Raw genomic sequence first — 25,165 nt, 5'->3', positions numbered from 1 at the left:
GAAGGAGTCCGTCTCCCTCCTGCTCTTTCATTTTCTTTCAAGCGTGTTCCATCCTCCACGAACGAAGCCTCACGTTGCCCTTCTTTGTAGCCATGTTTACGAGCTCTCACGGCAGAAAGAGAAGTGCGACTGCACCGGAGTCTCGAGCGCGTCGACCGATGCCGGACGTGTTGTGTTCGCAGTGTTTTTCCCCACTCGATAGGATATTGTTTGGGCACAATGGGAGTCACCAGCTCGGTGCCATTGCCGCGCCAGGACTCGTCGGGTGGGGAAATGTGGGCGACTTGAGGCAACGCACTGCCGCTTTTGTCCACATGGCGCCGCCATAATCAACTAAAAGTGAAAAATGCCCAGTGGGCTTTGAAAAGCACACGGCGGTGGCGGCGTCGGCGTCTCGCTCACGGGTTCTTTTATGATTGGATTCCGATGCCGCTGGAAGGTCCAGAGCTCTGCAACGACTTTGCACAACTGCATACAAGCCAACAAGGCAAGCTTACGAGGTGGACCAAAGCATTTTGTGTTCCTCCAGACAGCTCCCAAACGACCGAAAATCAAATGGAAAGGAGGGAGGGAGGGAGGGAGGCAGGCAGGCAGCCACGCAGGCAAGCAGGCAGCCACGCAGCCACGCAGGCAGGCAGCCACGCAGGCAAGCAGGCAGCCACGCAGGCAGGCAGCCACGCAGGCAGGCAGCCACGCTGGCAGGCAGCCACGCAGGCAGGCAGCCACGCAGGCAGGCAGCCACGCAGGCAGGCAGCCACGCAGGCAGGCAGGCAGCCACGCAGGGAGGCAGCCACGCAGGCAGGCAGGCAGCCACGCAGGCAGCAGCTCACGTGCAAGCCGACCGTGCAAATAAGCCCGGGGAACACCATCAACTCACGTCTGTCTTCTTTTGCTGAAATGCAACTACAAATAGCAAGATGGCATTTTGTCTCAAGTGTGAGATGCAAGAAGCTGTGGAGAGCATGTGGGAGAGGTTTGCGCGTGCGTGCAATTCAGTCCAAACAGAAGATTGCCGTCCGATAAGGAAATGGAAGCAAAGGGCGCGGCTCAGATAAACTCCACGATACGTCGGTTCCCCCTCTCTGTTAGAAGGCCATCCATCCATCCAGTGGAGCGCGTCCTCGGGGGTTTTCCAGACTCGCTGGACCTTGCTTCAACAGAGGCAAAGTCCGGGTCGAGCAGAAGCTCTGGAGGTCCAGGGTGTCTGGAGAGACGAGACGAGGCAGGCGAGCGGCAGCCGGGCCGCGCTCACGTGAGCACGCGTGACATCATGAAGGAGTCGGAGCAAAGCGGGGACAAGCGCGAGGAGGACATCCCTCCGAGCGGGGACTCTGAGCGAGCCTGGCCGCGAGCCTGGCCGCGAGCCTGGACGCGAGCCTGGCCGCTCCAAGCCGCCGCTCGTCTTCGCCTGGACGCGCTGGACTTCACCGACCTTTGGGATGAGGAAGACCTGCAAGCGAGCCACTCGGGCGGGGCCTGGAGCGAGGAAGGCCCCCGTGGCGTCTTAGCGCCTCCTCCACCCCCACCTCCTCCGGAGGAGTCCCCCGTTAAAAACGCCACCCTGAAACTCCACTGGCGGCCACTGCAGAGCGTGCCGCCGCTTCCCAGGAGGACTCGCTTCGGGACTCGGAGCATCTGGAGCCTCCTGGAGCCGGTCCGACTGGATACAGCGCGACTGGCCTTCCTGTTTGAACGCAAGGGCAGGAGCTCGGCTCCTTTGGCCGCCGGACGAGGGGTAAGAAGAGTCCACGAGCCGTCCGTCCGTGAGTACGTCCGCTTGAGCTTCAGCTCCTGCCTCGCCACCCAGAAAGGTGTTTCGGTGCTGGGGCTGGCGAGGAGTAACAACATCAGCATTACCTTGAGCGGCCTGCCTCCGCAGCACCTCCTCCCGCCCGCCATTTACAGCATGGACGGCAGCGTCCTGGACCGCGAGGACATTCGGGTACTGCCCCGCTCGTTCACTACTCCACTTCTTCTCTGCTCTGCTCTTCTCTGCTCTGCTCTGCAGCGCCTTCAAACCCTGATCCCGACCGAGGAGGAGCTTGGTCTGATCAAGGAGGCCAAAGGCCGCCACGCCGACCGCCGCCTGGCCCCGGCCGACCTCTGCCTGCTGGCCCTGGGGGAGATCCCTCACCTGGGCTCCAGGCTTCAGCTGTGGGCCTTTGTGCTGGATTACGACTCCTTGGAGCAGGTGAGCGACCGGCGTTCCCGGCCTCGTCTCTGAGCTCTGGCGTGAACGGCCGGCCCGCCCGTTTGTTAGGAGATCGCCAAGCCCCTCTTCTACCTGAAGCAGGCCATGGAGCAGCTGCTCGCCAGCCAGACCTTCAGACACGTTCTGGCGACGGTGTTAGCCGTGGGTAACGTTCTCAACGGATGCAAGGTGAGCGCTCGCCCTCGCCTGGCTTGCGGACAGGCGAGGGCGACCTCCCTCCCTCGGCCCGTCGGCAGTTCCGCTCATCTGCTCGCCGTCGCGGCCCAGGCCCGGGGCTTCGAGTTGAGCTACTTGGGCAAGCTTTCTCAAGTGCGGGACACGCATTCCCGCCAACCTCTTCTGCACCACGTTTGCGCGCTCGTGCAGCAGCTCTACCCGCACTCCTCGGACCTCTACTCGGACCTGAGCGCGGTCAGCAAAGCCGGCAAGGTGCAACGGCGTCCCCTCCCCGACCCGTCCAAAGTTCCAGCGGATCGAGCGCTTCGCTTCTACGTGTTCGCAGTGTGACTACTTGCTGGTCCGAGCCAACCTGGAGCACCTGGAAGCCCTGTCCGAGGGCTCGTGGGAGCAGATGACCACCCTTTCGGATGACCGTTCGGAGCTCCGCCGCCGGCTGCCAAATCTTCTGAAAGAGCGCGCCGACAGGACCGAGGTCCTGAGGGCCGTTCACCGTCGGGTGACCAACAGGTCGGTCGCTTGCGGGCGGCGACCCTATGAGGGACTTGCCATCTAGCCTGCGCATTTGTGCAGGTTCCACTCCTTCCTCCTCTTCCTGGGCTACTCTAGAGCCATGGCGCGAGAAACCAGAGCGCAGGACTTCTGCAGAACCATCAGCAACTTCTCCCTGGAGTTTCGGGCCGCTCAGCAGACGCTCCTGCGCCAGAAAGAGCGTGCCGCCGGAAGTCAAAGGGCCAAAAGTCCGCCGTCTCGCACCGAGGTACGTACGGCTAACAAAGCGGGGGGGGGGGGGGGGCTGCGGCGGTGGGCAAGCAGAGCGGCGGCTGCGGCGGCCGAGCAAAGCGCCGGCTGCAGCTGCGGCGGCCGAGCAAAGCGGCGGCTGACCGGCTCCGTGCCGCTCCACCAGCAAAGCGAGCAACATTCTATGCTGGAGGAGGTGCTGAGAAGACCCGAGTCCACCTCCGGGCCGGACGGGACTGTGCCTCTGCGCCGCGGGAGGATGTCTAGCCTCCGAGGTGAGGTCGTGACGCTACACTTGAAGTCTGCTTTCCCCACCGACCAAACCAAATGGGTTTTTGCCAGGTCCGGTCTCGACGAGCTGCAAGCGCTAAGCCCGCCCGTCAAGAGCGCCTGCGGTTTGGAACGGCCGGCGCTGGCAGAACCACGTCCGCATCTTTCTCATTTGTCCTCTTGCGCTTTGGGGAGGGCGCCACCGGTGACCCGCTCCAGCCAAAGAACATACGGGGGACACGCTGGCGTGGTCACGTGACCTATCGGCAGGAGAAGAAGCTCAAACGACGCCTTGAATCGTCTCGTGTGCCGCCGACCCTTTTGGGGGAATGACTCGGCTGGTCTCGTCAGCTCCGTTTGGAAATAAAACATGTCGAGCGAGGTGGCGGCAAGGTGTGTTTAGTCTGGGTGCCAGAGGTAGCCTTTTGCGAGCTTGACGTTTAGGAAGACAGATCGCGTGCGGACGGATGGCTTGAATGCAAATTGTACACTTTAGTGGATCACTGGCAGCTTTGCAAATGGAAACGAGCCCTTGGCGACCTCCCAACACGTCCTCATCGTGTTTGAAAAGAAGCGACACATGTTGCGTGCTTTGGTTTTCCCGGCATTTTGCACGTGCTTACAAACACGTCGACAATGTGTTTGAAAGCTCGGTGTGTGTTAATAGCTTGAAATAAACACACACTAAAACCCAAGTCACAAATACTGGTTGAAGTCTGAGCTGGCTAAACAGTGTCACCAAGTGGACAACTTTGGCAGGCCGGCCGGCGTTTAAACTGGTTGGTTGACATCTTATCGCCCAATAGGAGTTTAAAAGGAATCGACCAATCGCCGCTATTCAATCAGGGACGCGCGGTCGGTCGCCCATTTCTGTACGCCTTGGACCGAAAAACAAATGAAGCAACCAAACTAGCTCCTTTGGCAATAGAGGTAGGAGTCAATCTCAGATCTTCAAAGTGTGATGATGGCTGATGTTTGAAGCTCAATTGCTTCACGACACCTGTGCGACCTTACATTAGAAATCAGTCGAGGTCGATTGAAGTATGTTGGCAACAGAGTCCGAACTTTTGACAGGAGACGCAGTCTGCCCAATCAAGGAAAAGCCGGCTTGCGATTGGTCACACGAGATGTCACTCATTGCAATGGACCAATGATTTTCGAAGAGGCCACCGACTTAAAGCTCGTTCAAATGGGAGCAGTTCGGTTAAAAAAAAATTGCAAATCCAAAGATTTATTTACAATTGGGCTATTTCATCTCAAACAATTTAATTGGACTTTTTTTTTTTTTTTTTTCAACGATTTGTATGTTATTGGAGCCCCATGCAGCCTCGTCTGGCCAGCGTGCATTGACATGGCTTGTTTTGCTAGCGGGGCGAGGTTTCCAGAGAAAAGCTGGTGACATCTGCTGCCATGGCAACACTATTGTGTTCCCTCCTCCCAAGCTCTCGCCTCGCCTCGCCTCGCCTCGCCATCCATCCAGCCAGCCACCGAGCGCGTTCTTACCGCCCTCTGCTCCACCTTCTGCTTGTGCGCTTTGTCCGCGTTGTCTTTGCAGACTTTGACACGAGACGGGTGTGTTTTTTGCTGACTGGCCAGGGGGGTGCGGCTTGGTGCGGATATAAAGAAAACAAACAAACAAACAAAAAAAAAACCGGACCCCCCCCCCCCCCACTCCCCCTCCCCGTTTTGGTTGGGGCGCTCAGAAATGAGTGAGGACTACCACTACAGACTGGATCCCAGCGATCGCCTCAATGGCTTGGGGCAGAGGAGGAAGAGACCTAAGAAGGTAAATGAATGTGCCTCAATTTTGGGGCCATCTCTGGGATGCGCTTTTCATTGTTGAGCGCGCGCGTGCGCACGCGTGCGCGCGCGCGCGCAGTAGAAGGAGAAGGCGTCTCTGACACGACAGGGTGGGTCCCGGCTCCCTCTTTGTGTTGCTTGCTTCCACATTTCTTCCGTTTCAAGCCAGCCATGCTTTTTTTGGGGGGTCAACAACAACAAAGATATTTTGGAGTCATACGTTGTTGATATGGATCAAGGGCCATATGCAGGCGGGTCCTTATGATTTGATTAGCCATGAAGTTGCCCTGGTTTGATGTGATTTGAGCAGGGCGGCCCTGACCGAGTGCGGGGTCATAGGTGAGGTCAGGGCTGGTCGGGTTGGGGTCAAATCAATATATGATTGGGGGGGGGGGGCATTGATGATGAGGAGGTTTAGCGTCGGGCCGAGGCAGCCCGGGTCAGTTATCCTCGAGAGCTTTGGGGCCGCCTTCTGTCATCAGGGTTAGTTATCGCAAATAGTTTGAATGGGTTTACGACGGAAGTGTGGACTTTTTTTCGGCTTCCTCGGAAGAATCTCTGACGGGGGCCGGGCCGGCGGTCGGTCAGCGCGGGCCTCGTCGGTCGCGTTTCGACAGCGGCTCACGAAAGGGATGTCGTTGAGCGACGGCGTCCGCTACCAGCGACCGGCCGGCCGTCTCGGTTGCCGTTGTCAACGACGCCTGGAAGAGCTTTCTTGTTGTCGTTGTTAAATGTGTTGATGGTATGACGGTGGCTTCCGGTGTCTACAAAGGACATGTTTTTCACCCTCATTGTGGCCGTCCCGTGACCCCTTCTGTGTTTGGATGACAGGTCACGACATTGGTCTTTGGACAACCCGTTTCTTTCTTTGTTTGTTTGGGGAGGCGGAGCTCCGCGTCCAAAATTGGAGACCCGGCGTCTCGGACGGGTGGGGTTTGACGGATAAACCGACAGCCTGCGTCACCGCACGGCGTTTCGTTAGCGAGTCGGCTCGGCGGGAAAGGTGGCGAGCCGGCGGAATCCCCTCCGAGCCTCGCTTTGCTTGTGGCCATATGCGCGTGGTGTTTGTGTGCAAGTTAGCTGCTAATGCGGCGCTAATCCACCCAGTCGGCAGGACGCTCTTTCCTGCACTTAAGCTTCTTGTCTCTTAGTCACGTAGGACGTGCGGTCGTCCGCCCGCCTGCCAGCCAGCCCGCCCGCCCGCCCGCCCGCCCGCCCGCCGCCCCCTTGTCGGCCGGCCGGAAGCGAGCCGACCCACCCGCCTTTGATTGTGCTTTGATATTCTTTGGCCGTCCGTCATGGTGCTCGGGCAGTCGGGCCAGGTAAGGAGCGGCGCCTCAACTGGGACGCTAATTGGAAAGAATACAGTGAATACGCCTCTTGCCGGTCGCGGAATAAACGCCAGAGCCCGGACAAGCCGCATAGACGGCAAAAGCCAGGAATTGGATTTTGGATGGATGGATGGATGGATCGAAGAAGCAGCCACGGGGAGAATAGAAATTTGGGGCCGGCCGCCGGGCTTTGATGGCGACGCAACGCTGGCTGCGGGTAGTTTTGCACCCGCCGCCTCTCCAGCCAGAAGTTCAGAACCAGGCTTGAGAGCCTCGTCTCATCGCTACGGGCGAGAATCGCCGGGAGCAAGTTGCTCGTTGCGGCTCTTTCCGTGAGAGCTTTGTAGAGCAAACAGCCAGCAGGAGATTTAGCTGCTTGAGCCAGAACCTGAGCTGCGCAATTGAGCATCACTTGCTGCTGCTGCTGCTGCTGCCTTTGGGCTGCAAATGTACCAAAAGGTCCCAATAGCGACTAGGGAAAATGCGTCTGCTCTTCTCAAAGTCCCGACTCGGGGCGCCGCCGTGGGCGTCTGGCTGGCAGTGCGTCTGGGGTCCGTCCGGCTTGGCTTGGCTGTGCCGGGCCGTACCGCCGTGTCGTACTGTGCCACCGGCACGTTCTATTTCGCTGATGCTGTGGCCGTTGACGCTGCGGCGCTGGTACCATCTGAATATTTGCTACCTCGCGGATCCCCCCTCTGTTATTTGCAAAGATGGTAGCTCCTGTGCGTGGTGCGGTGCAGATGCTCCCTCCCTCCCTCTGCCCCACCCCCTCCCCTCTCGTGTGTTCTCTCAGCATCCTCCCTCCCCCACCGGCCGAGCGAGGGAATGAGCGTAATCCCACCTCTCTCTCACTCGTGCGCACGACACGACGAGCGTGGGCACATGGAATCGGGAGGGATTTGGAGAGGCGAGTCGCTTTGAACCTGTAGGGTGGAAGCCCCCACCCCCTGCCGCGGCAGCAGTCGTCAGGTGTTCCCCTTTTGTCCGAGCGTAGAGGCGGCGGGCAGCCATGGCGCACGCCGCCGCCCACATTAAGAAGGCCAGGTCGGAGATGGATCCACCTGCCGACCTGAAGGCCCTGGAGAAAGCAAAGGAGAGAAGGCGGCGCTCCCGGGAGCAGGCGGAACGAAGGCGCAAGGTACCCGCTCGTCTCGTTTGGCGCGTCCTGCGCTTTCTCCACGCCGCGTCCTCTCATCCGCCCCTCATCGGCAACGACGGCGTCATAGTCCCGCTCCACGTTCCCTCTCGCGCCCGCTCGTCCTCGTTCATGGCAAACGGCGAGCTAATGGTCAAAGCGCTTTTGCCTGCCGTGAAAAAGCGGGTCATTGGCCCCTCAGCTTTTGTCCCGCTTTCGAGGCGAGCCCGGTAAAGGCGTACTCGACCGCTGAAGACTCTTCAAGTTGTGCCGGCGAGCCAGGCCGGATCTCTGCCCAAAAAGCTCCGGCCAAGTGTTGAATTTGAGTGGCGGTGAATCAAATGCCGTGTGACGCCGCCTTCGGCTCGCCTCCGGTGGCCCCCGCTCCGGTCGCCCCCGCTCCGGTCGGCCCAGCCGATTCTTCATTCTGCCCATTGTCGGCAGCCCGTGCTTTTCTTGGCCGGGGGCTGGGCCGGGCCGGGCCGGGCCGGCGCTGGCCTCGAGCCCCGCCCCGCCCTGGCAGCGTTTTGCAAGCGCAAATACGCCTTGCGGCTTTCGTGTCTTTCTTTTGGGGTCGCAAGGTTGAATTTACGTGACTGTGTGTATGTAGCGTGACGTTCCTGTGATGGAGGGGGGGAGAGGCCGGCTCAGGTCGACGGGTCCGCCCTCTGTCTCTTTGATTGGCAAGTCAAGGCATTTAGTTGCAGCGCATCCAAGAAGACGCACATGGCACGAAGAGGAAAAGAATGTGTACGGCGCAAAATGGGGAATGTTGCTTCTTGTTAGCATTTGATTTGCTCCAAGCGTGTTGTTGTTTTTTTGTGGCCGTCTTGTCAATTGACAATCTGACGGCTCATCGGCCGACACGCGCTCTGGCCGTGGACACGGATTGAGCAAATCCCGGATTAGAGTTTTCCTAATCTGCCTGTTGTGACTCTGCAGGGCCCAGCGGCTAAAAGGGGGATTGCTCTGGAGGCGGCTCCCCTCAACACCAATGTGAGCAGGGACCAAGCCCCCCCCCCATAGTATATGGCAAAAAGATCCATCCGTCCGTCCGCACGGCACGGCACGGCAGGGCCGGCGGGGTGGCAAAAGCATTTCAGTCTCGTCACAAAGTAAACATCTGATGGGCCATGGAGCCAATCCAAAGACCTTTGCTTGAAACGATCCCATGATCGGGCTCTCCCGACCGCGTTCCACCACGATACGGGTCGGCTCCGTGGCCCACGTCACCTCTGCGATCCGTATTGCCGTGACCGTTTCAAACGGGGGGCTGACGTGCGGTCTCTTGCAGTCCGACAGCAACACCAGCTTCCTGCGTGCGGCCAGGGCCGGCAACATCGACAAGGTCTCGGAGTATCTGAAAGGCGGCGTGGACATCAACACCAGCAATCAGGTAAAAGCACATTTTGTGTCATGTGAACGATCCGTTTCAACTCGGGTGGCCGGGTTTGAGCGGGAGGGAGGGTCGGAGCGTCCTCGGAGCGTCCTCGGAGCGTCCTCGGAGATTCCTCGGAGATTCCTCGGAGCGTCCTGGGTATCCCCCGAGCATCCTCAAAGCATTCTCTTCTCCTTTCTCAGAACGGACTCAACGCACTGCACCTGGCAGCCAAGGAGGGTCACGTGTCGCTTGTTGAGGAGCTGCTGGAAGGGGGAGTGGCCTTGAACTCTGCAACCAAGGTGCGCCTGGAAAGCTTCATCTAAGCGAGCGACGTCACGTGACGTCACGTGACGTGACGTGACGTGCGCTCGGGCCCTTTGCTCATTTAGAAAGGAAACACGGCTCTGCACATCTCTGCTCTGGCCGGGCAGGCCGAGGTAGTGAAGATACTGGTCAAGCGGGGTGCCGACATCAACGGCCAGTCTCAGGTGAGCGGGCGGGCCGGGTCGGGCCCTTTTCCTGAGCGAACTTGAGCCCAGCCGTGTGTCCACTTGCAGAATGGCTTCACTCCGCTCTACATGGCGGCGCAGGAGAACCACCTGGACGTGGTGCGGTACCTCCTGGAGAACGGAGGCAACCAGAGCGCCGCCACAGAGGTGAGGACCGGCTCCAAAGTGCGGTCGTACTGCAGGCGGGCGGGCCGGCCGGCTCACCCGCCGCATTGTATTTCTGTCTTAGGACGGCTTCACTCCTCTGGCCATCGCCCTCCAGCAAGGCCACGAGCGGGTGGTCTCCGTCTTGCTGGAGAACGACACCAAGGGCAAAGTGCGCTTGCCCGCCTTGCACATCGCGGCCCGCAAGGACGACACCAAATCGGCGGCCTTGCTGCTCCAGAGCGACCACAACGCCGACGTCCGCTCCAAGGTGGGTGGGCCCGAGCCAGACGGCGACCCCTCTCTGTGACTTTTGGCCGGCCCGGCGCGCCGACTGCAAGCACGCACGGCACGGGGCTCCCTTTGCGTCTTCCTTTGTGGGCCGACTCAAATGACCTTTGACTTTGCAGCGTGATCTCCCCCCAACCTTGTCAAGTTTGACTGACTGAGCTTTTCCTCCGTGGTGTGTCCCCCCCCCCTCCCCCGCTTTCAGATGATGGTCAATAGAAGCACCGAGGTAGACGCCGTTGCCGTTTTGGGAGCGCCTGCCTTGTTTTTGGCCCTGGCTCGGTGGCCTTCTTTCCGTGCTCCCGTTTTGCCTCGGGAATGCTTTTGTGCTCCTAACATTGCATGCCTGGTCATCAGCCAGCCGTCTGGACCGGAGGAAGGGCTGGCAAAATTGACGTTCCACCTGCAACAGGTTGCTTGCAACGTGCGTGACAACTTTGTGACGCTTCAAAGTTCACCGCCTTGATTTGAGAGCTTTCCTTTGGGTTGAAGCCCGTTGCAAAAGGAGCCCATCCATCCGCACGCACTTCAGTCGCTCTTGGCAGCCCTCCCTCCCTCCCTCCGTCCCTCCCTGTCATCTCCGTCGCTCGCCTCTTCCGCCTTTGACGACTTTTTCACCCGAGCCCGACTCGCCCGCACGGTGAGGCGGACGTTTGGGCACTCCTCCTACCTGCCGCGTGCGTCGTTTGGTGGCAGAAAGGCCTGAGGCGGGCTGTGACCACATCGCCATTGGATTGAGGGGAAAAAAAGAGACGGCCCCCTTTTTATTCCGGCAGTGTGGGAGGGAGGAGGACCTTTGGCGCTGTCTTGCTGGTTCGCCGTTGCCGCCGACTTTGGCTTGCGACGCGTGACGGCACCGAATTTTGCTTTTGCCGTCTCGGACCTTTTCTTTGGTGCCAGTCCCGTCTTCACCTTCTTTTTGCTCCTGCCCCCTAGAGCGGATTCACGCCGCTGCACATCGCCGCCCACTACGGCAACGTCAACGTGGCCACGCTCCTGCTCAACCGAGGGGCGGCCGTGGACTTCCTGGCCAGGGTGAGAGCCCGAGAGCCGCAATCCGGCGCTCGGACGGTCAAATAATAGCGCTTTCTCTCTGCCGCGCAGAACGCCATCACCCCCCTTCACGTGGCGTCCAAGCGCGGCAACGGCGCCATGGTGTGCCTGCTTCTGGATCGCGGCTCTCAGATAGATGCCAAAACCAGGGTGAGCGCTCGTCTCCATCCCTCTGTCTGTCTGTCTGTCTGTCTGTCCGGCCGTCCCTCCATCCATCCATCCATCCTTCCCTCCCTCCATCCATCCACCATTCAGATCTGTCAACGACGGGCACGTGAAGCTACTTGAGAGGTTTTTGCACGAATTGGGCGCGACTTGCGACCTTTTTCATCCCGCCGTTTGACGTGGTGTGTCGCTGCTGTCGACGCCTTCTCGTCCGCAGGACGGCCTCACCCCGCTCCACTGCGCTGCCCGGAGTGGCCACGACTCCGCCGTTGAGCTCCTCCTGGACCGAGGAGCGCCTCTGCTCGCCAGGACAAAGGTTGACACGTTTACACCAGCGGAAGGGGCGGGGCGGGGCGGGGCGGGGCGGGTCGTGCGGCGCTCATGCTGGCCAAATTGCTCCGTCCATCCATCGATTTTCTGAACCGCTTTGTCCCAACGGGGGTGTGCTGGAGCCTACCTATCCCTGAACCGGTTATCAACCATTTGCACTCACTCGCTCACACCTAGGGACAATTTGGAGCGCTCAATCGGCCTACCGAGCACGTTTTTGGGGTGTGGGAGGAAACCGGAGTGCCCGGAGAAAACCCACGCCGACACGGGGGAAACACGCAAACTCCGCACAAGGAGGGCCGGAGGTGGAATCGAACCCGCACCCTCCTAACCGTGAGGCGGACCCAGTGCTACCCAGTGCGCCACCGAGCCGCCCAAACTGCTCCAACTAAGTGAAAATATGGCAAAAGGCTCAATCCTGGCATTTGGCTAGGATCGAGCATCGTAAAGTCCAAAAGAAAAACAAGCAATTTTGTCATTTTCTTTGACGACGAGCCATTTTGCGAGGTGACCGACTGACAAAAAGCGCTTTGCGCTGGCCAACCAAAGCAACATCCTGCCCGTCAATGTTGCCCTTGCCAGCCCTCGGGTCTGTGTTTGTGTGTGTGTGTGTGTGTTTGTGTGTGTGTGTGCGGGCGCACACTGCATGGCTCCCCAGAACGGACTCTCTCCCCTCCACATGGCGGCCCAAGGCGATCACGTGGAGTGCGTCAAGCAGCTCCTGCGGCACAATGCACCCATCGGCGACGTGACTTTGGACTACCTGACGGCTCTGCACGTGGCGGCCCACTGCGGCCACTTCCGGGTCACCCAGCTGCTGTTGGAGCGGCGGGCCGACCCCGATGCCCGGGCACTGGTACCGCCGCCGCCGCCGCCGCCGGCTCTTCTCGTTCCCAAGCCGTCTCTCGGCAGTAAAACGCTGGCCGTGGCTTCCGTAGAACGGCTTCACCCCGCTGCACATCGCTTGTAAGAAGAACCGGGTCAAAGTGATGGAGTTGCTGGTCAAATACGGAGCCTCGGTCCAGGCCGTCACAGAGGTACCGAGTCGTACTCTTTGCTTCCGGAGGGGCCCGCCCGCCCGCCCGCTCACTCTCCTGTGGCTTTCCAGTCCGGCTTGACGCCCGTCCACGTGGCGGCCTTCATGGGTCACCTCAACATTGTCCTGCTGCTGCTGCAAAACGGGGCGTCCCCGGACAGGAGCAACATTGTGAGTCAGTTGTTGCCGGCCGCCGGCCGCAATGCAATGGCCTTCAACGGCTTTCAACGGGCTCATCTGCGCAGCGCGGCGAGACCTCCTTGCACATGGCGGTCCGGGCCGGCCAGGTGGAGGTGGTTCGTTGTCTGCTGAGGAACGGCGCCACGGTGGACGCCAGGGCCCGGGTGAGTGTCCGCCCCAAAGCCCGCCGCCAGCGAGCGCAAAAAGGCTGTCGCGCTGAGACGCCTCCTCCTCAGGAGGAGCAGACCCCGCTCCACATTGCCGCCCGACTGGGCAAAAGCGAGATCGTCCAGCTGCTGCTGCAACACATGGCCCACCCGGACGCGGCCACGGCCAACGGCTACACGGCCCTTCACATCGCCGCCAAGGAGGGCCAGCCGGAGATCGCCTCGGTGCTCCTGGAGGCCGGGGCCGAGCGCTCGCCGCCCACAAAGGCGGGTACCCGCCGCCGCCTTTGCTGTCGCTCGGTTGGCTTGGGGGCCACCGTTTGCCCATCCTACGCTCGCCAAATGCTTCCGCCGGCACTCATCCAACCTCTGGCGTCTTTTCCACAGAAAGGATTTACTCCCCTTCACGTCGCCTCAAAGTACGGGAGCCGAGATGTGGCCAAACTTGTGTTGCAGCGTGGCGCGCCGCCCGATTCCGCGGGGAAGGTGGGTCAGGTTGAGTCAAGTTTATTTCTGTAGCAGCCCGAAATCACAGACCAATTACGTCCCCTGATGTCAAAGCGGGCATCGCGACCAGGAATTGCGTCAGGCTTTGCCGCCATCTCTTCTTTTGTGTGCTAGAATGGCCTGACGCCCCTCCACGTTGCCGCACACTACGATAACCAGAAGGTGGCGCTTCTGCTTCTGGACAAAGGCGCGTCCCCCCACGCCGTGGCCAAGGTCAGAGAGTTGAAGCGGCGACAGGCCGCCGCGTCGTCTCGTCTCGGCTCGGCTTAAGCCAGTGGCGGTCACGTCTCTCTCGCAGAACGGCTACACCCCTCTCCACATCGCGGCCAAGAAGAACCAAGTGGAGACGGCCCGCGCGCTGCTGGCCAGCGGAGCCCAAAGCCACGTGCTGAGCAAACAGGGCGTCACGCCGCTCCATTTGGCTTCGGAGGAGGGCCACGCCGACGTGGCCGCCCTGCTCCTGAATCACGGAGCTCGGGTCAACGCCGGCACCAAGGTAGCAAGTCTCTCTCGCGCTCGCTCGCTCGCTCGCTCTCTCTGTCTGTGTGCAAAAAGAAGCGCCTTGCTTCCTCCCTTCCTCCCTTCCTTCCTTCCTTCCTTTTGTTTCCCTGTCCGCTCCAGAGCGGCCTGAGCGCCCTTCATTTGGCAGCGCAAGACGACAGGCTCGCCGCCGCCCAGATCCTGGCCACCAATGGCGCCGACCTGGACCAGCAGACCAAAGTAATAGGAAGCCTACCTCGCAAAAGCGCCGCCGCCTTGACCTTTTGCACGCTTGAACTTGTCGCGCTTGTTATGCAGCTGGGCTACACGCCACTCATGGTGGCGTGCCACTATGGAAACAGCAAGGTGGTCAACTTCCTTCTTCAAAACGGCGCCAGCGTGACCGCGGAGACCAAGGTGCGCTAGCCGCCGCCGCCGCCGCCCCGCGTGGTCACTCTTGATGTTTTGGCTTAACCCGGCCGCTCCCGCAGAACGGCTACGGCCCTCTTCACCAGGCGGCCCAGCAGGGCAACACGCACATCATCGACATCCTCTTGCAGCACGGGGCCAAGCCCAACGCCGTCACCGCGGTACGTCGGCATTGCCACATGCATGCACGCACGCACGCACGCACGCACGCACGCACGCAAGCACAGGCACGCTGGCACTTGGGCATTTTGCACATTTTCTTCCTTTTGGCGCCAGAACGGCAACACGGCCCTCGGCATAGCGCGGCGCCTGGGCTACATCTCGGTTGTGGACACGCTGAAGGTGGTCACGGAGGAGATGGTCACCACCACCACCACGGCACGTTGCGCCCGTCTTTCCCTCCGTCCGTCTGTCTGCTCGCTAATCTGATGCAGCCATTCCGCCACCAGACGGTGACGGAGAAACACAAGCTGAATGTTCCGGAAACAATGACGGAAGTACTGGACGTGTCGGACGAAGAAGGTCAGTCAGCCGCCAGAGCGAGCCAGCCTCCCTCCCTCCCTCCCTCCCTCCCTCCGCCCTTATTGCCTTTCTCAAGCGCAACGCTCGCTCGTTCTCTTTCAAGGCGACGACACCATAACGGGCGACGGAGGGGACTATCTCAGGGCCGAGGACCTCCGGGAGCTCGGGGACGACTCGCTCCCGGGACAGTATCCGGATCACGCAGACTACTTTGGCGACGAAGGAGCGCACGCCGGCAGGTTGGGTCAAATCCAGCCGACTCGCACGCGACTGACGTCTCCTCTGACCCGCCGACGTCTCCTCTGACCCGCCGACGTCCCCTCTGACCCGCCGACGTCCCCTCTGACCCGCCGACGTCCCCTCTGACCCGCCGACGTCTCCTCTGACCCGCCGACGTCTCCTCTGACCCGCCGACGTCCCCTCTGACCCGCCGACGTCTCCTCTGACCCGCCGACGTCTCCTCTGACCCGCCGACAGCTCCTCCGACCCGCCGACGGCTCCTCCGACCCGCCGACGGCTCCTCCGACCCGCCGACGGCTCCTTTGACTCACTCTGCTCCAATATTCCATTTTCTTTTTTGGGTCGTCATCTATCTCATCTGGAGCGCAGTTGGGAAAGGTCCTTCACGCTCCAAAGCTACCAGCAGAAACGTGAAAGTGTGACGGACGAAAGGCTCACCTGTCAGGTATGCGCAATGCGCGGAGATTCCGTTTGCGCTTTGCTTCTTATATTGAGTGGCAGCTTTGCGTTTCATCCTATCCCAGAAGTGGTGGCGTTCGAGGGGAAAGGACTCCTACCGGCTGAGTTGGGGTGCAGAGAATCTGGACAACCTTGCTCCGCATTCTGGGTACGCGCAGTCCTCGACCGTGATCTTGGCCAATGACGCAGCAGCATGCAGCTTTGTATGAGTGGCGGGCAGCCGAGGAACTTCACTCTTCACTGGACGGACGCTGCGCTGCCCTTCCCTGCCCTAACCCTAACCCTGCCCCGCCCGATTCTGACCCGCTCTCCTTCTTCTCTCTCCACTTTTGCCGTGGACGCTCTCAGTCCTGGGTCTCCTTGCCGCGACGGCGCGGCAGACCTCAGCAGGTGATCTGGGCCGCCTCCCTCCCTCCCTCCCTCCCTCCCTCACTTGCGCCGCTTGTTCCATTTGCTTCCTCCCTCTCTTTGGGTGGAAGCCTGAGACGGCGGCAAGTCGGACGCTTCTCAGATCCCGCCGATCCATGTGCATACGTGTCGTCGTGTGTGTGTTGCCAAGAAACGTTTGAGGCGCTATCAGCCAGGTTGCATCGCAAGTATTCAAAGTGTGTGTCTGCTCCCGGCTCAGCTTCCTGGTTAGCTTCATGGTGGACGCCAGGGGCGGGTCCATGCGAGGTTGCCGCCACCACGGCCTGCGCGTGCTCATCCCGCCGGGGACATGCGGCGCGCCCACACGCGTGACCTGCAGGCTGGTAAAACGGCAGCGCCTCGCCCAAGGCCCGGCTCTGCTTGCGGCGTCTGGAGGCCAGCTGCTCGGGTAAGCGGGCCGCCTTCCTTCCCTCCCCCCCTCCCTCGTGCACTTGTGTGCAGCGTGCGTGTCTTTTCTCTGTGGCCGACCACAGGAAGCTCCACCTCCCCAGCGCCCCGCCGCCTCTTAACGAGGGTGAGAGTTTGGTGAGCAGAATGGTGCAGCTCGGGCCGCCGGGGACCACTTTCCTGGGGTAGGTGGGCTGCAAAACAAAAGAGCCCAAGTGGCCGGACTTTGTAAACGTTGGCTCTCCCTTTCTCGGCCGCCGCCGCCGCCGCCACGCAGTCCCGTCGTGGTGGAGGTGCCCCACTTTGCCGCTCTGCGCGGTGGCGAGCGTGAGCTGGTCATCCTGAGGAGTGAAACGGGAGAGAGCTGGAAGGAGCATCACTGCGAGCACACCCAAGAAGAGCTCAAGCAGATCCTCGACACGGCGGACGATGAAGGTCTGTCCGTCCCTCCCTCCCCTCCCCGCCAGTCCCCCCCCTCCCTCAGCCCTGACGTCACTGTCGCGCACTAGAGCCGGACTCTGGGGAGGAGGTGCAGAAGAAGCGCATTTGCCGCATCATCGCCAGGGATCTCCCGCAATTCTTTGCGGTGGTGTCGCGGGTCAGGCAAGACGCTGCTCTGATTGGTCCGGAAGGAGGCGTCCTGAGCAGCACGGTGGTGCCCCAAGTGCAAGCGCGTTTTCCTGAGGGGGCCTTGACCAAAAAGATCAGGGTGGGCCTGCAGGTACGCCGTATTGCCAGCTAGCCAGCTAGCCAGATGGTTCGCCCGCCCAAGGCTTGTCCCTCAATCATTTGGACTCGTTACGGTCTGCCTTCCTTTTTGTCTCGGGGCCAAAAGCCAGAGGCTGGACGTCCTCGGTGCCACCGACCAAATTTGTCCGCTTCCGTGTGGGACGCGGATTAGATCGGGCCAACGGATTTACGGAAAGCCGCTCGGCGTACGGTACAAGCTGGCGGGTCCGAGTCCCGTGCCCCGAATGCCGAGCGAACCATCTGGCATCTCGGTCAAAAGAATACGTGGCCGTGCCAACCCGGCGTGTCTGCTTCCAGGCCCAGCCGGTGAGTTTGGAGCTGGTCAGGGGGGCTCTGGGGAACAGGTCCAGCTTCAGCCCCGTGGTCACTTTGGAGCCCCGGCGCAGGAAATTCCACAAGGCCATCACCGTGACCATCCCAGTGCCCAAAGGCAACGCCTCGCCGCTCCCCGCCGCTTCCTCCCGCTCCGCCCCGACCTTACGGCTGCTCTGCAGCATCACGGGTAGGAGCGAGCCCACTCGTCGTCGCCCCCCCCCCGCGCACGGCTGCGGTTTCTTTTTTTGCTCAGTCGGAGGGGTCCCTCTTTCTTTCAGGCGGAACCACGCCGGCCCAGTGGGAAGACATCACCGGCACCACTCCCTTAACATTTGCCAGCGACCGCGTGTCCTTCACCACAAACGTTTCGGCCAGGTAGGCAGGCCGGCCGACCGTCCCTTTCGCCTCGCCTCGCCTAACCGCAGCGGTCGTTTGTCCCTTCACGTCTTCTAGGTTTTGGCTCATAGACTGCCGGCAAGTCCACGAGTCGGTCAACTTCTCCTCTCGGGTGTACCGGGAGCTGATCTGCGTGCCGTACATGGCCAAGTTTGTCATCTTGGCCAAAAGCCACCACGAGCCCAGCGAGGGCCACCTGCGCTGCCTCTGCGTGACCGACGACAAGCTGGACAAAACGCCGGAGCAGCGAGACGACTTCACCGAGGTGGCCCGCAGTCGAGATGTGGAGGTGGCCGGCGCTTCGGGAGCCCGGGGGGGGGGGGGGGGGGGGAGGGGCCGGGACTCCTTTTTCCGGTGGCTCCAGCGATTGGTGCTCTCGCTCTGTTTTAGGTTGTGGAGGGAAGGCCCATCTATGCGGACTGCTGCGGAAACTTTGTCCCCCTGGCCAAAAGTGGCCAGCATCATCTCTTCAGCTTTTTTGCCTTCAAGGAGAACCGGCTGGCGCTTTCCATCAAAGTTTGTCTTCTTGTCTTTGGCGCCCAGCGCATTCCGACGTAGCGGACGTAGCGAGCGTAACGAGCGGCTCTTTGCAGATCCGAGACGACGCCCGAGAGCCGTGCGGCCGCTTGTGCTTTCTCAAGGACCCCCCCCGGAGTTACGGCGCCGCGCCGGGCCATGACGCCGTGTGCAACCTCAACGTGGCCTTGCCGTCTTTCCGCAAGGTAAGGCGTCTCCTGAGCCGTTTCATTGGGGATTGTCAGGAGCGAGCAAAAAAAAAACAAAACAACACTTTTTGTCTCCCTCCCGCTTGGCTGCTTTGGAAAAAGGAGTCTGATTCCGATCCAGAAGAAGAGGTAAAGACGGCTGGTTGTTTTCCATCAAATGTCAAGTCTTGACGCCTTCCCTGTCCGTCTCTTTCTCTGCAGATGGGCAACGCGAGGCGAGAGCAACGTAAGGTCTTTTTCAAGAAGTAAGCGCACTTGCGCTGCTTTTTGTTTTCTCTATGTCTGTGTGGCTGGCTGGCTGGCTGGCTGGCTGCCTTGGCCTGCTGCATCTTGTGTCGTGCTCTTGTTTCTCGTTTGCTTCCTTTCTTTTCTTTGAAGCTTCACTTTCACGTCTATGCTTTCCTTTTTGGATTTTCCTCAATGATGGCCGGTGAATGAAAGAATAGCGCATGTCACGTGTGTACCTCTGCCACCACTTGGCTTGGCTTGGCTTGGCTTGGCTTGGCTTGGCTTGGCTTGGCTTGGCTTGGCTTGGCTTGGCTTGGCTTGGCTTGGCTTGGCTTGGCTTGGCCTGACCTGGCTTGGCTTGGCTTGGCCTGACCACCCTCTCAAATGTTTTTCTTCTTTCATTTGAATTCTTTCCTTCTATCGCTCGGAAGGCGAAGAGACGGCAGCAGCGGCGCTTTCCAAAGCGGAGCTGACGCGAGAAGCGGACCTCCTGTCGGACGTGTCGGAGATGAAAGGAGATTTGATGAAAATGACGGCCATTTTGACCGCCCGTCCCTCGGAGGAACGGCGCCCCGCCTTGGGAGGCCGCGCTTCTGAGAAAGGCCCGCCTGATCTTTCCAGGGTACCTTTAGAAATCATGGAGAAGGACCTGGAGAAAGTCAAAGAGGACCTGGAGAAAGTCAGTCAAATACTAAGGAGCGGGACGTACCACCAGGCAAGTAGGGAGCCTGAGCGTGAGCTCCTCCTCTCTGACGCGGCGGCGATAGGGGAGGCTGCCGAACGGCCGGCTCACGCCCACGCATCCGCAGAAGACGCGCGCCCGGCCGCCCCGAGAGCAAAAGATGACCGAGGAGCTAAGCACTCGCCCGTTGGCTCGGTCAAAGACAACGTGAAATCCTTACAGCAGAGAGCGGGAGCAGCGGAGCAAAGCGGCGAGCCCTCGCCGCCGTTGCGTGGCACCGCCAAAACCCTCAAAGACGACCACCCGAGCACCGCCGCGCCCCCGGCCGGGTCGGGAAAACACCGGGACGGCCTCTCGGTCAAAGAGTTGATGCGAGCCTTTCAAAAAGAGCCCTCGCCGACACCGTCGGGCTTGTACGGAAGAGCGCCGACGAGCCCGTGGACGACGTCCGTCTCTCTCCATTCTAAGACGGCGCCGCTCGACGAGGTGGATCCAAAGGAGCGCGCCACAGAAGGTGACGGTGAAGACCCAGGTACCTCTGCAGACTGCAGTTCTGAGGACACAGGCCCCCAAAGTCTGCACCTTGACCAACAAACGCAGACGCCCGGCGCGGTGCGTGAAAAGCCCAGTACGCGCCACGGAGAAGAGAGCGCGAGTCCAACTATTGAGCCGCCGTCCAGCCCATTGAGCGCGGCTCCGCCTTTCGGCGAGGCTGACGCGAGGAGCGGGCACGACTCTTTGAACCTTTCAGAGAGCGCTCGGCAGCTCGGCGGCGGCGGCGGCCATTTGCAGTCAGAGTGGCCTTCAGCCCGTTCGCAAACGTCTATTGACCAGCGGCGCGCCAGCTTGCGCTTGCCCACCGCGCAAGATTGTCGTCCTCTCAGTCCGTCGTCGACTGACGCCGACTCTTTGACAATAAGCCACAGAGACTCGCTGGAGGGCAGTCCTGTTTTGGACCGGAACTCCTCTTCCCTTCAGTCGCCAGATTCCATCGAAGCCAGCCCTCGCGAGGAGAAGGAGGAGGACTGGCCTCCTCGCGACTCCTTAGAGAGCAGCCCTGTTGAGAGGCCGGAGTCGCCGCCGCTCATGGGAGACCATCCCGCCGGTCAATCCGAGTCCTCCCACCGAGCATTTGGGCATTTCCCACAGCCGGGGGCCCGCGCCGCCGACCGGGACCGGGTTCCCGCAAATTCCGGTAAGAGTGCTCTCTCTTCTTGCTCGCGACGACCAGGTAAGTGAGCACTTCCTCATTCTGCATCCTGACCGTTCTTTCCCATTCAAAGCGGCGGCCGGAGGATGCTCCCAAAAGTGTTTGAGCTAGAAAGAAATCAGTGGAGTTTCCCAGGTCACCTGGTGAGGTTTCCCCGTCAGCCCCGAATTCAAGTTGCCTCCTCTTGTCTTTCAGCCGCTGCCACCCACCGGTCCCAGGCAAAGGATGTCCGCCAAACAACGGCTCCAATCGGTCCGGAGGAAACCCACACGGACTCCTCAAAAGTCCAAAAGCCGGCCGCTGTGCCGCCGCCGCCGCCTGTTGCTGCCGCCACGGATGACGGACCTTCCGCAAGGTTGAATACGGCAAAAAGAAGCCATGAGCAAAAGTTGTCGGGAGAAACTGCCCCGTTTCCACCCAACGTAACCGAAGCGGCGCCAGAGGTTCCGGGGAGTCAAACCGCCAAACCCCCCGAGTTCTGTATCTACGACCACGCGGAAGAGGAAGAACTTGACCGTCCCAGAACTGAGTCCAAAGGCGTCACCGCCAAGACGGAGTGCTGTGCTTTTGGCAAAGCGGAGGAAGTGGAGATACTCGATCTGGCGCTACCGGCGGTGGCGGCGGCGGCGGCGGGCTCCCCGTCTCTGGTGGCGGCGGCAGGCTCCCCGTCTCTGGTGGCGGCAGCAGGCTCACCGTCTCTGGCGGCGGCGGCAAGCTCCCCGTCTCTGCCAGGGACAGCCGACACCACACCGGAGGAGAAAACGCCAACCGAGGGCAGCACGCCGACGAGTGAACCCAACCCGTTTCTCTTCCAGGAAGGGAAACTTTTTGAAATGACCCGAAGCGGCGCCATCGACATGACCAAGAGGAGCTGCCAGGAGGACGGCGGGGCTTTTGCTTTTTTCCAAATTGCCCAACATGCCCTCGAGGGGCCCGTATCGGAGAACGCGGGCGGGCGAGAAGGCGAAGCGCCGGCCGGCCGGCCGGACGTCGGCCTCGACCTAAAAGTAGAGCTCAAGACCGAGGAGTGCTCCGAACAAAGTCCCGATTGGCGCCTTCCGTCAATGACTGAGCTCGATCACACGTCCGCCAAATTGAAAATCCCCAAAATGGGCCTTTCTACTCGTTGGGCCAAAGATCACCGCGACCCAGAAAGCCCGGAGGCTCCGACACATCACGGTGACTCCTCCCGTTTGGATCCAGGCTCTACCGGTCATGCGACCGTCAACGCAGAGACGGCAGAATCTGCTCTTAGCGGCTCGGGGCGGGGAACAGAGTCATCCCACTCTTCTCGGCAAGACTCAAAGTCAGCCGCAGAGCCCCCCGATTCGTGTGGAGTCCCTCCGAAAAGCCCGTCCGAGCTAGCCCGGCGGGTTCAAAAGCAAACGGCGCCAGGCGGCGGTGGCGGCGCTGCCTCCAAATCGCGCATTCCCATCAAGTCAAAGTCTCCCGAGGCAGATTCTTTGCTCAGATCTGCTCGAGACAAAAAGAGCAGAGGGCCGACAAACGGAACTGCCGCGCCGTCCCAAGGGACTTTGGTCAAGGCTAAGACGTCCGCCGGCACCGCCTGGACCGGGCCCGAGTCGAAAGCAAAAGCCTTCCGCTCGAGACTACCCGTCAAAGGGAAAGGCGGAGCGTCTCGCAAAGATGCCGGCGAGGCGCGCCGGCACTCGGAGCCGTCTTTGGAGGAGGTCGGCCAGCGGCCCGAGGAAGACCGTCGCCGCCGCCGGGACCAAAGCGCCACGGAAAGGCACGCGTCGGGCTCCGGGAGGCGCCGGCGCAGCTGTGCTGGCGAGACGCAGGGGCGACCGATCCCTCAAAGTCCAGGTAGGCGTCTGTCCGCCTGTGCCTTTGGCACTTCTGTACTCTGTGTACTTTGCGTCCATTCTGGAAAAGCACTTTTGTTAGCTCGTCAGTCAAGTATTTTTGGCAGTATTTGGCGCTTTGCTTTTGCATCGGCCCAAAGATGAAAGCGCTGCTCTCTCAACGGAATCTCGTCCTTCCGTGCAGATGGCGCATTTGTGGAGAAAGAGAGCGATAGCCGCCGCACGGACACGGCGGAGAGCGGAGCCGGCGCCTCGGCGGCGTCACCTGAGTCCAAAGGGCACAACGAGATGGAGGCCACGTGGTGAGCCTTTCAAAAGCGCCTTTGGCATCTAATGAGCCTCTGCGCCGCCATTCAGGTCCTCTTTCTTGCAGCGGCGGGGCGGCCGGGTCGACGCGCTCGGAACAGGCGGCGGCGGCGGCGGCGGCGGCGGCGGCGGCGGGCGCTCTTACGCCGAGACTTCCCCGACCGGTGACGCACGCTGGAGTAGGAGCTTTTTTTCTGACTTTCTTCTCACGCATGGCTTCCTCTTTTTTGCATTTTATTTTTGCATTGACACCGCACAATGCCATTTTCCTTCAGATGAAGCGACCTTACATTTTTTCCCTCCATATTGATGCCTCGTAGCCCGATGACTTTTTTCTCACCGTTGTCATTCCGTCTTGTTTTATTGCGCAATATATACTGCATCCCCATGTTTTGGTGTTTTTTTTCCAAAGCAATTGTAGTTTTGCTTCTGACATGCCATTTTTCCATTTTGCGTGTGTGTGTCAAGGTGCCCCATCAGAAGCCAGGCGCGTAAAGTCCAACAGCCGAGCGATGGCCATGCCAAAAGCAACTGCCGCCGCCGCCGCCGCCGACCGGGTGGACGATGGAGCTGAGCAGCCGCGTAACCTTTTCTTTTCTTGTCTTTTCCGTCTTCATTCCGATTGATGGACTGTTCATTCTCACCGTTGGCGACATTTTCACGCTTCCTTCCTTTTCGGGGGGGTGGGGAGGATCTATCTATCTATCCACCCATCCATCCTTCATTGTGTGGCCAAAGAGCGCATCCCTGTTGTCCCGATGTGGCCGACGGACAGACGGACGGTTCAGGAGATGCACCTTTATTCATTTCCAGCTACTGTATATGGCGACTACTCCGTGTGAGAATGAGCAAGAGCGTATGACAGAGAATTTGTTGAGGAATGTGTGTGTGTGTGTGTGTGTGTGCGCGCGCCGTGCAGCTTGCCCAATGTCTTTGTTTGATGATTGTGTTTGCAAATAAATTCCCGACGAGGTTGTGGCCGTGGCTCGCGGAGTCATCATTTTGGGGACAAATGAGGTCAGCGTCGTCATTTGGGGGACGGACTTTGCGTCAGTTAGTGTGCGGCGCGGCCGAGACGCTCCTGTGGAAGTGGACGTGGCGCCAGGTGCCGTCGTCGCCTCGGCGCCAGACGCGCGTCTCCTCCGCCTTGGCGCGCCGGCCCGGCGTCAGAGTGAGGCGCACGTAGGCCATGCAGGCGGCGTCCTGGCTCAGCATGTGCACCAGGGGCTCCACCACCAGCGTGTGACCGGCACGTCCTGAAAAGACATGGCGGCCAGGCGGCGCCGTGACCTTTAGCACCGGTCCAAATGGCCAGGGACTCTTTTGCGCGAGATGAACTAAGTAGCGAGTCGCCGCCGCCCGCAAGGAAGGGGACGCAAATTCCTCGGCAAGCTCGACACGACGCGCGCAAGAAAGAGGCTGGAGCCTTTGCGAGCATGCGGGCGGGGCGGCTGCAACGTAACCTCCTCCGTCTGATTCTTTTTGTTCCGCTATTTGTTCTGGACGGAGCAAGGCATGGTTTCTCATTTGAACGAGAGGTGGTCGTTACCGTCGTTCTGCACGAGGAAGCGATGGAACTCCAAGCCGCGCACGAGGACGCCCAGGCTTTCGGGCTCGAAGCTGGAGAGAGTCGGATGGGACATTTCCCTGAGACACAAAGGCGAAGCGTCAGACGCGATTGCAACCGACCGCTGGCTACGCAACTGACCAACCGGTACGTGTCGTAATCTCCTCTGGCGATGGCGCTCAGCAGCTTGACGGTGGCTCGGATGATCTCCTGCCGGTGAGCTGGAAAGAATCCAAATGCTCGCACGACCGTTTGCTTCTGCGTGCTGTTCTGTTCAGGCTTACCTGTAACGGGCTGACTGCTGTTTGCGGCCCACTGGACACTCACCGGGCTGCTTCCGATCCCGCCCAGGGAGAGCAAAGCCACACAAAGATGCCAAAGCATTGTCGCCAGATCAGATCTTTTCTCCCCTGGCAGAACGGGCAGGCAGCCACGCAGGCAGGCAGAATCCAGGTGGACTCACAGGCAGGCAGGCAGGATCCAGGTGGACTCACAGGCAGGCAGGCAGGCAGGCAGGCAGGCAGGCAGGATCCAGGTGGACTCACTCCACTTTTGTCTCTCTGTTTTTTTGGGAACGTTGCTTTCAAAGTCTCCCTTTGGACTGGTACTTGCGCAAAGATGTGCTGTTGCTTTCAAAGTATCCCTTTGGACTGGTGCTTGCACAAAGATGTGCTTTGGACTTTCCTTTGCAAATAGCAACTCTGCACTTTGCCCCCTTTTCACCTTCTTTCCCATTCCAAATGGTCCATTTCAACCTTTTTCCCCCCAATCGTAAATGCAGACTTTCT

General features: G+C 60.3%; 3 protein-coding genes across 6 annotated transcripts; 2 read left to right on the top strand and 1 right to left on the bottom strand.

Moving 5' to 3' along the window:
* The first annotated feature begins 1,010 nt into the window (after nt 1–1,010).
* On the top strand, nt 1,011–3,997 carry LOC147059819 (FH1/FH2 domain-containing protein 1). Of its 4 annotated transcripts, XM_085905781.1 has the most exons (9): nt 1,011–1,735; nt 1,808–1,942; nt 2,009–2,191; nt 2,261–2,380; nt 2,480–2,641; nt 2,715–2,899; nt 2,963–3,149; nt 3,297–3,405; nt 3,473–3,997. In XM_085905781.1, the coding sequence occupies exons 1-9, from the start codon at nt 1,028–1,030 to the stop codon at nt 3,499–3,501; spliced, it is 1,818 nt and encodes a 605-aa protein (XP_085761907.1). In that variant the 5' UTR covers nt 1,011–1,027; the 3' UTR covers nt 3,502–3,997. The 4 variants fall into 4 exon arrangements, with proteins under 4 accessions (XP_085761907.1, XP_085761905.1, XP_085761906.1 ...); XM_085905779.1 differs by having other exon boundaries at nt 2,261–2,641; XM_085905780.1 differs by having other exon boundaries at nt 1,808–2,191.
* Nucleotides 3,998–5,051: 1,054 nt separating this feature from the next.
* LOC147059818 (uncharacterized) lies at nt 5,052–23,305 on the top strand. The gene is made up of 43 exons (XM_085906584.1): nt 5,052–5,186; nt 8,961–9,062; nt 9,248–9,346; nt 9,437–9,535; nt 9,605–9,703; nt 9,786–9,971; nt 10,194–10,217; nt 10,925–11,023; nt 11,093–11,191; nt 11,424–11,522; nt 12,195–12,392; nt 12,475–12,573; nt 12,645–12,743; nt 12,818–12,916; nt 12,989–13,186; nt 13,307–13,405; nt 13,541–13,639; nt 13,725–13,922; nt 14,048–14,146; nt 14,225–14,323; nt 14,398–14,496; nt 14,612–14,713; nt 14,785–14,857; nt 14,961–15,096; nt 15,467–15,542; nt 15,622–15,704; nt 15,905–15,946; nt 16,185–16,373; nt 16,459–16,557; nt 16,650–16,807; nt 16,882–17,093; nt 17,420–17,624; nt 17,716–17,812; nt 17,891–18,122; nt 18,224–18,349; nt 18,427–18,555; nt 18,661–18,687; nt 18,760–18,784; nt 19,218–20,663; nt 20,874–22,505; nt 22,689–22,806; nt 22,878–22,974; nt 23,279–23,305. Exons 1-43 carry the CDS (start codon nt 5,106–5,108, stop codon nt 23,303–23,305), a joined length of 7,704 nt encoding a protein of 2,567 aa, XP_085762710.1. The 5' UTR covers nt 5,052–5,105.
* A 288-nt stretch (nt 23,306–23,593) lies between these two features.
* Nucleotides 23,594–25,001, bottom strand: LOC147059817 (calcium/calmodulin-dependent protein kinase type II delta chain-like). Its single transcript, XM_085906136.1, has 4 exons — nt 24,662–25,001; nt 24,523–24,598; nt 24,360–24,457; nt 23,594–24,066 (listed from the first exon to the last, which is right to left on the bottom strand). The coding sequence occupies exons 1-4, from the start codon at nt 24,759–24,761 to the stop codon at nt 23,861–23,863; spliced, it is 480 nt and encodes a 159-aa protein (XP_085762262.1). The 5' UTR covers nt 24,762–25,001; the 3' UTR covers nt 23,594–23,860.
* Between the last annotated feature and the right edge of the window lie 164 nt (nt 25,002–25,165).

Source organism: Syngnathus leptorhynchus, chromosome 2, assembly GCF_054491065.1.
Source record: "Syngnathus leptorhynchus isolate UIUO chromosome 2, UIUO_Slep, whole genome shotgun sequence".
NCBI lineage: Eukaryota > Metazoa > Chordata > Actinopteri > Syngnathiformes > Syngnathidae > Syngnathus > Syngnathus leptorhynchus.
The sequence above is the reverse complement of the archived record's forward strand: the minus strand, read 5'-3'. Positions and strand labels throughout refer to the sequence as shown.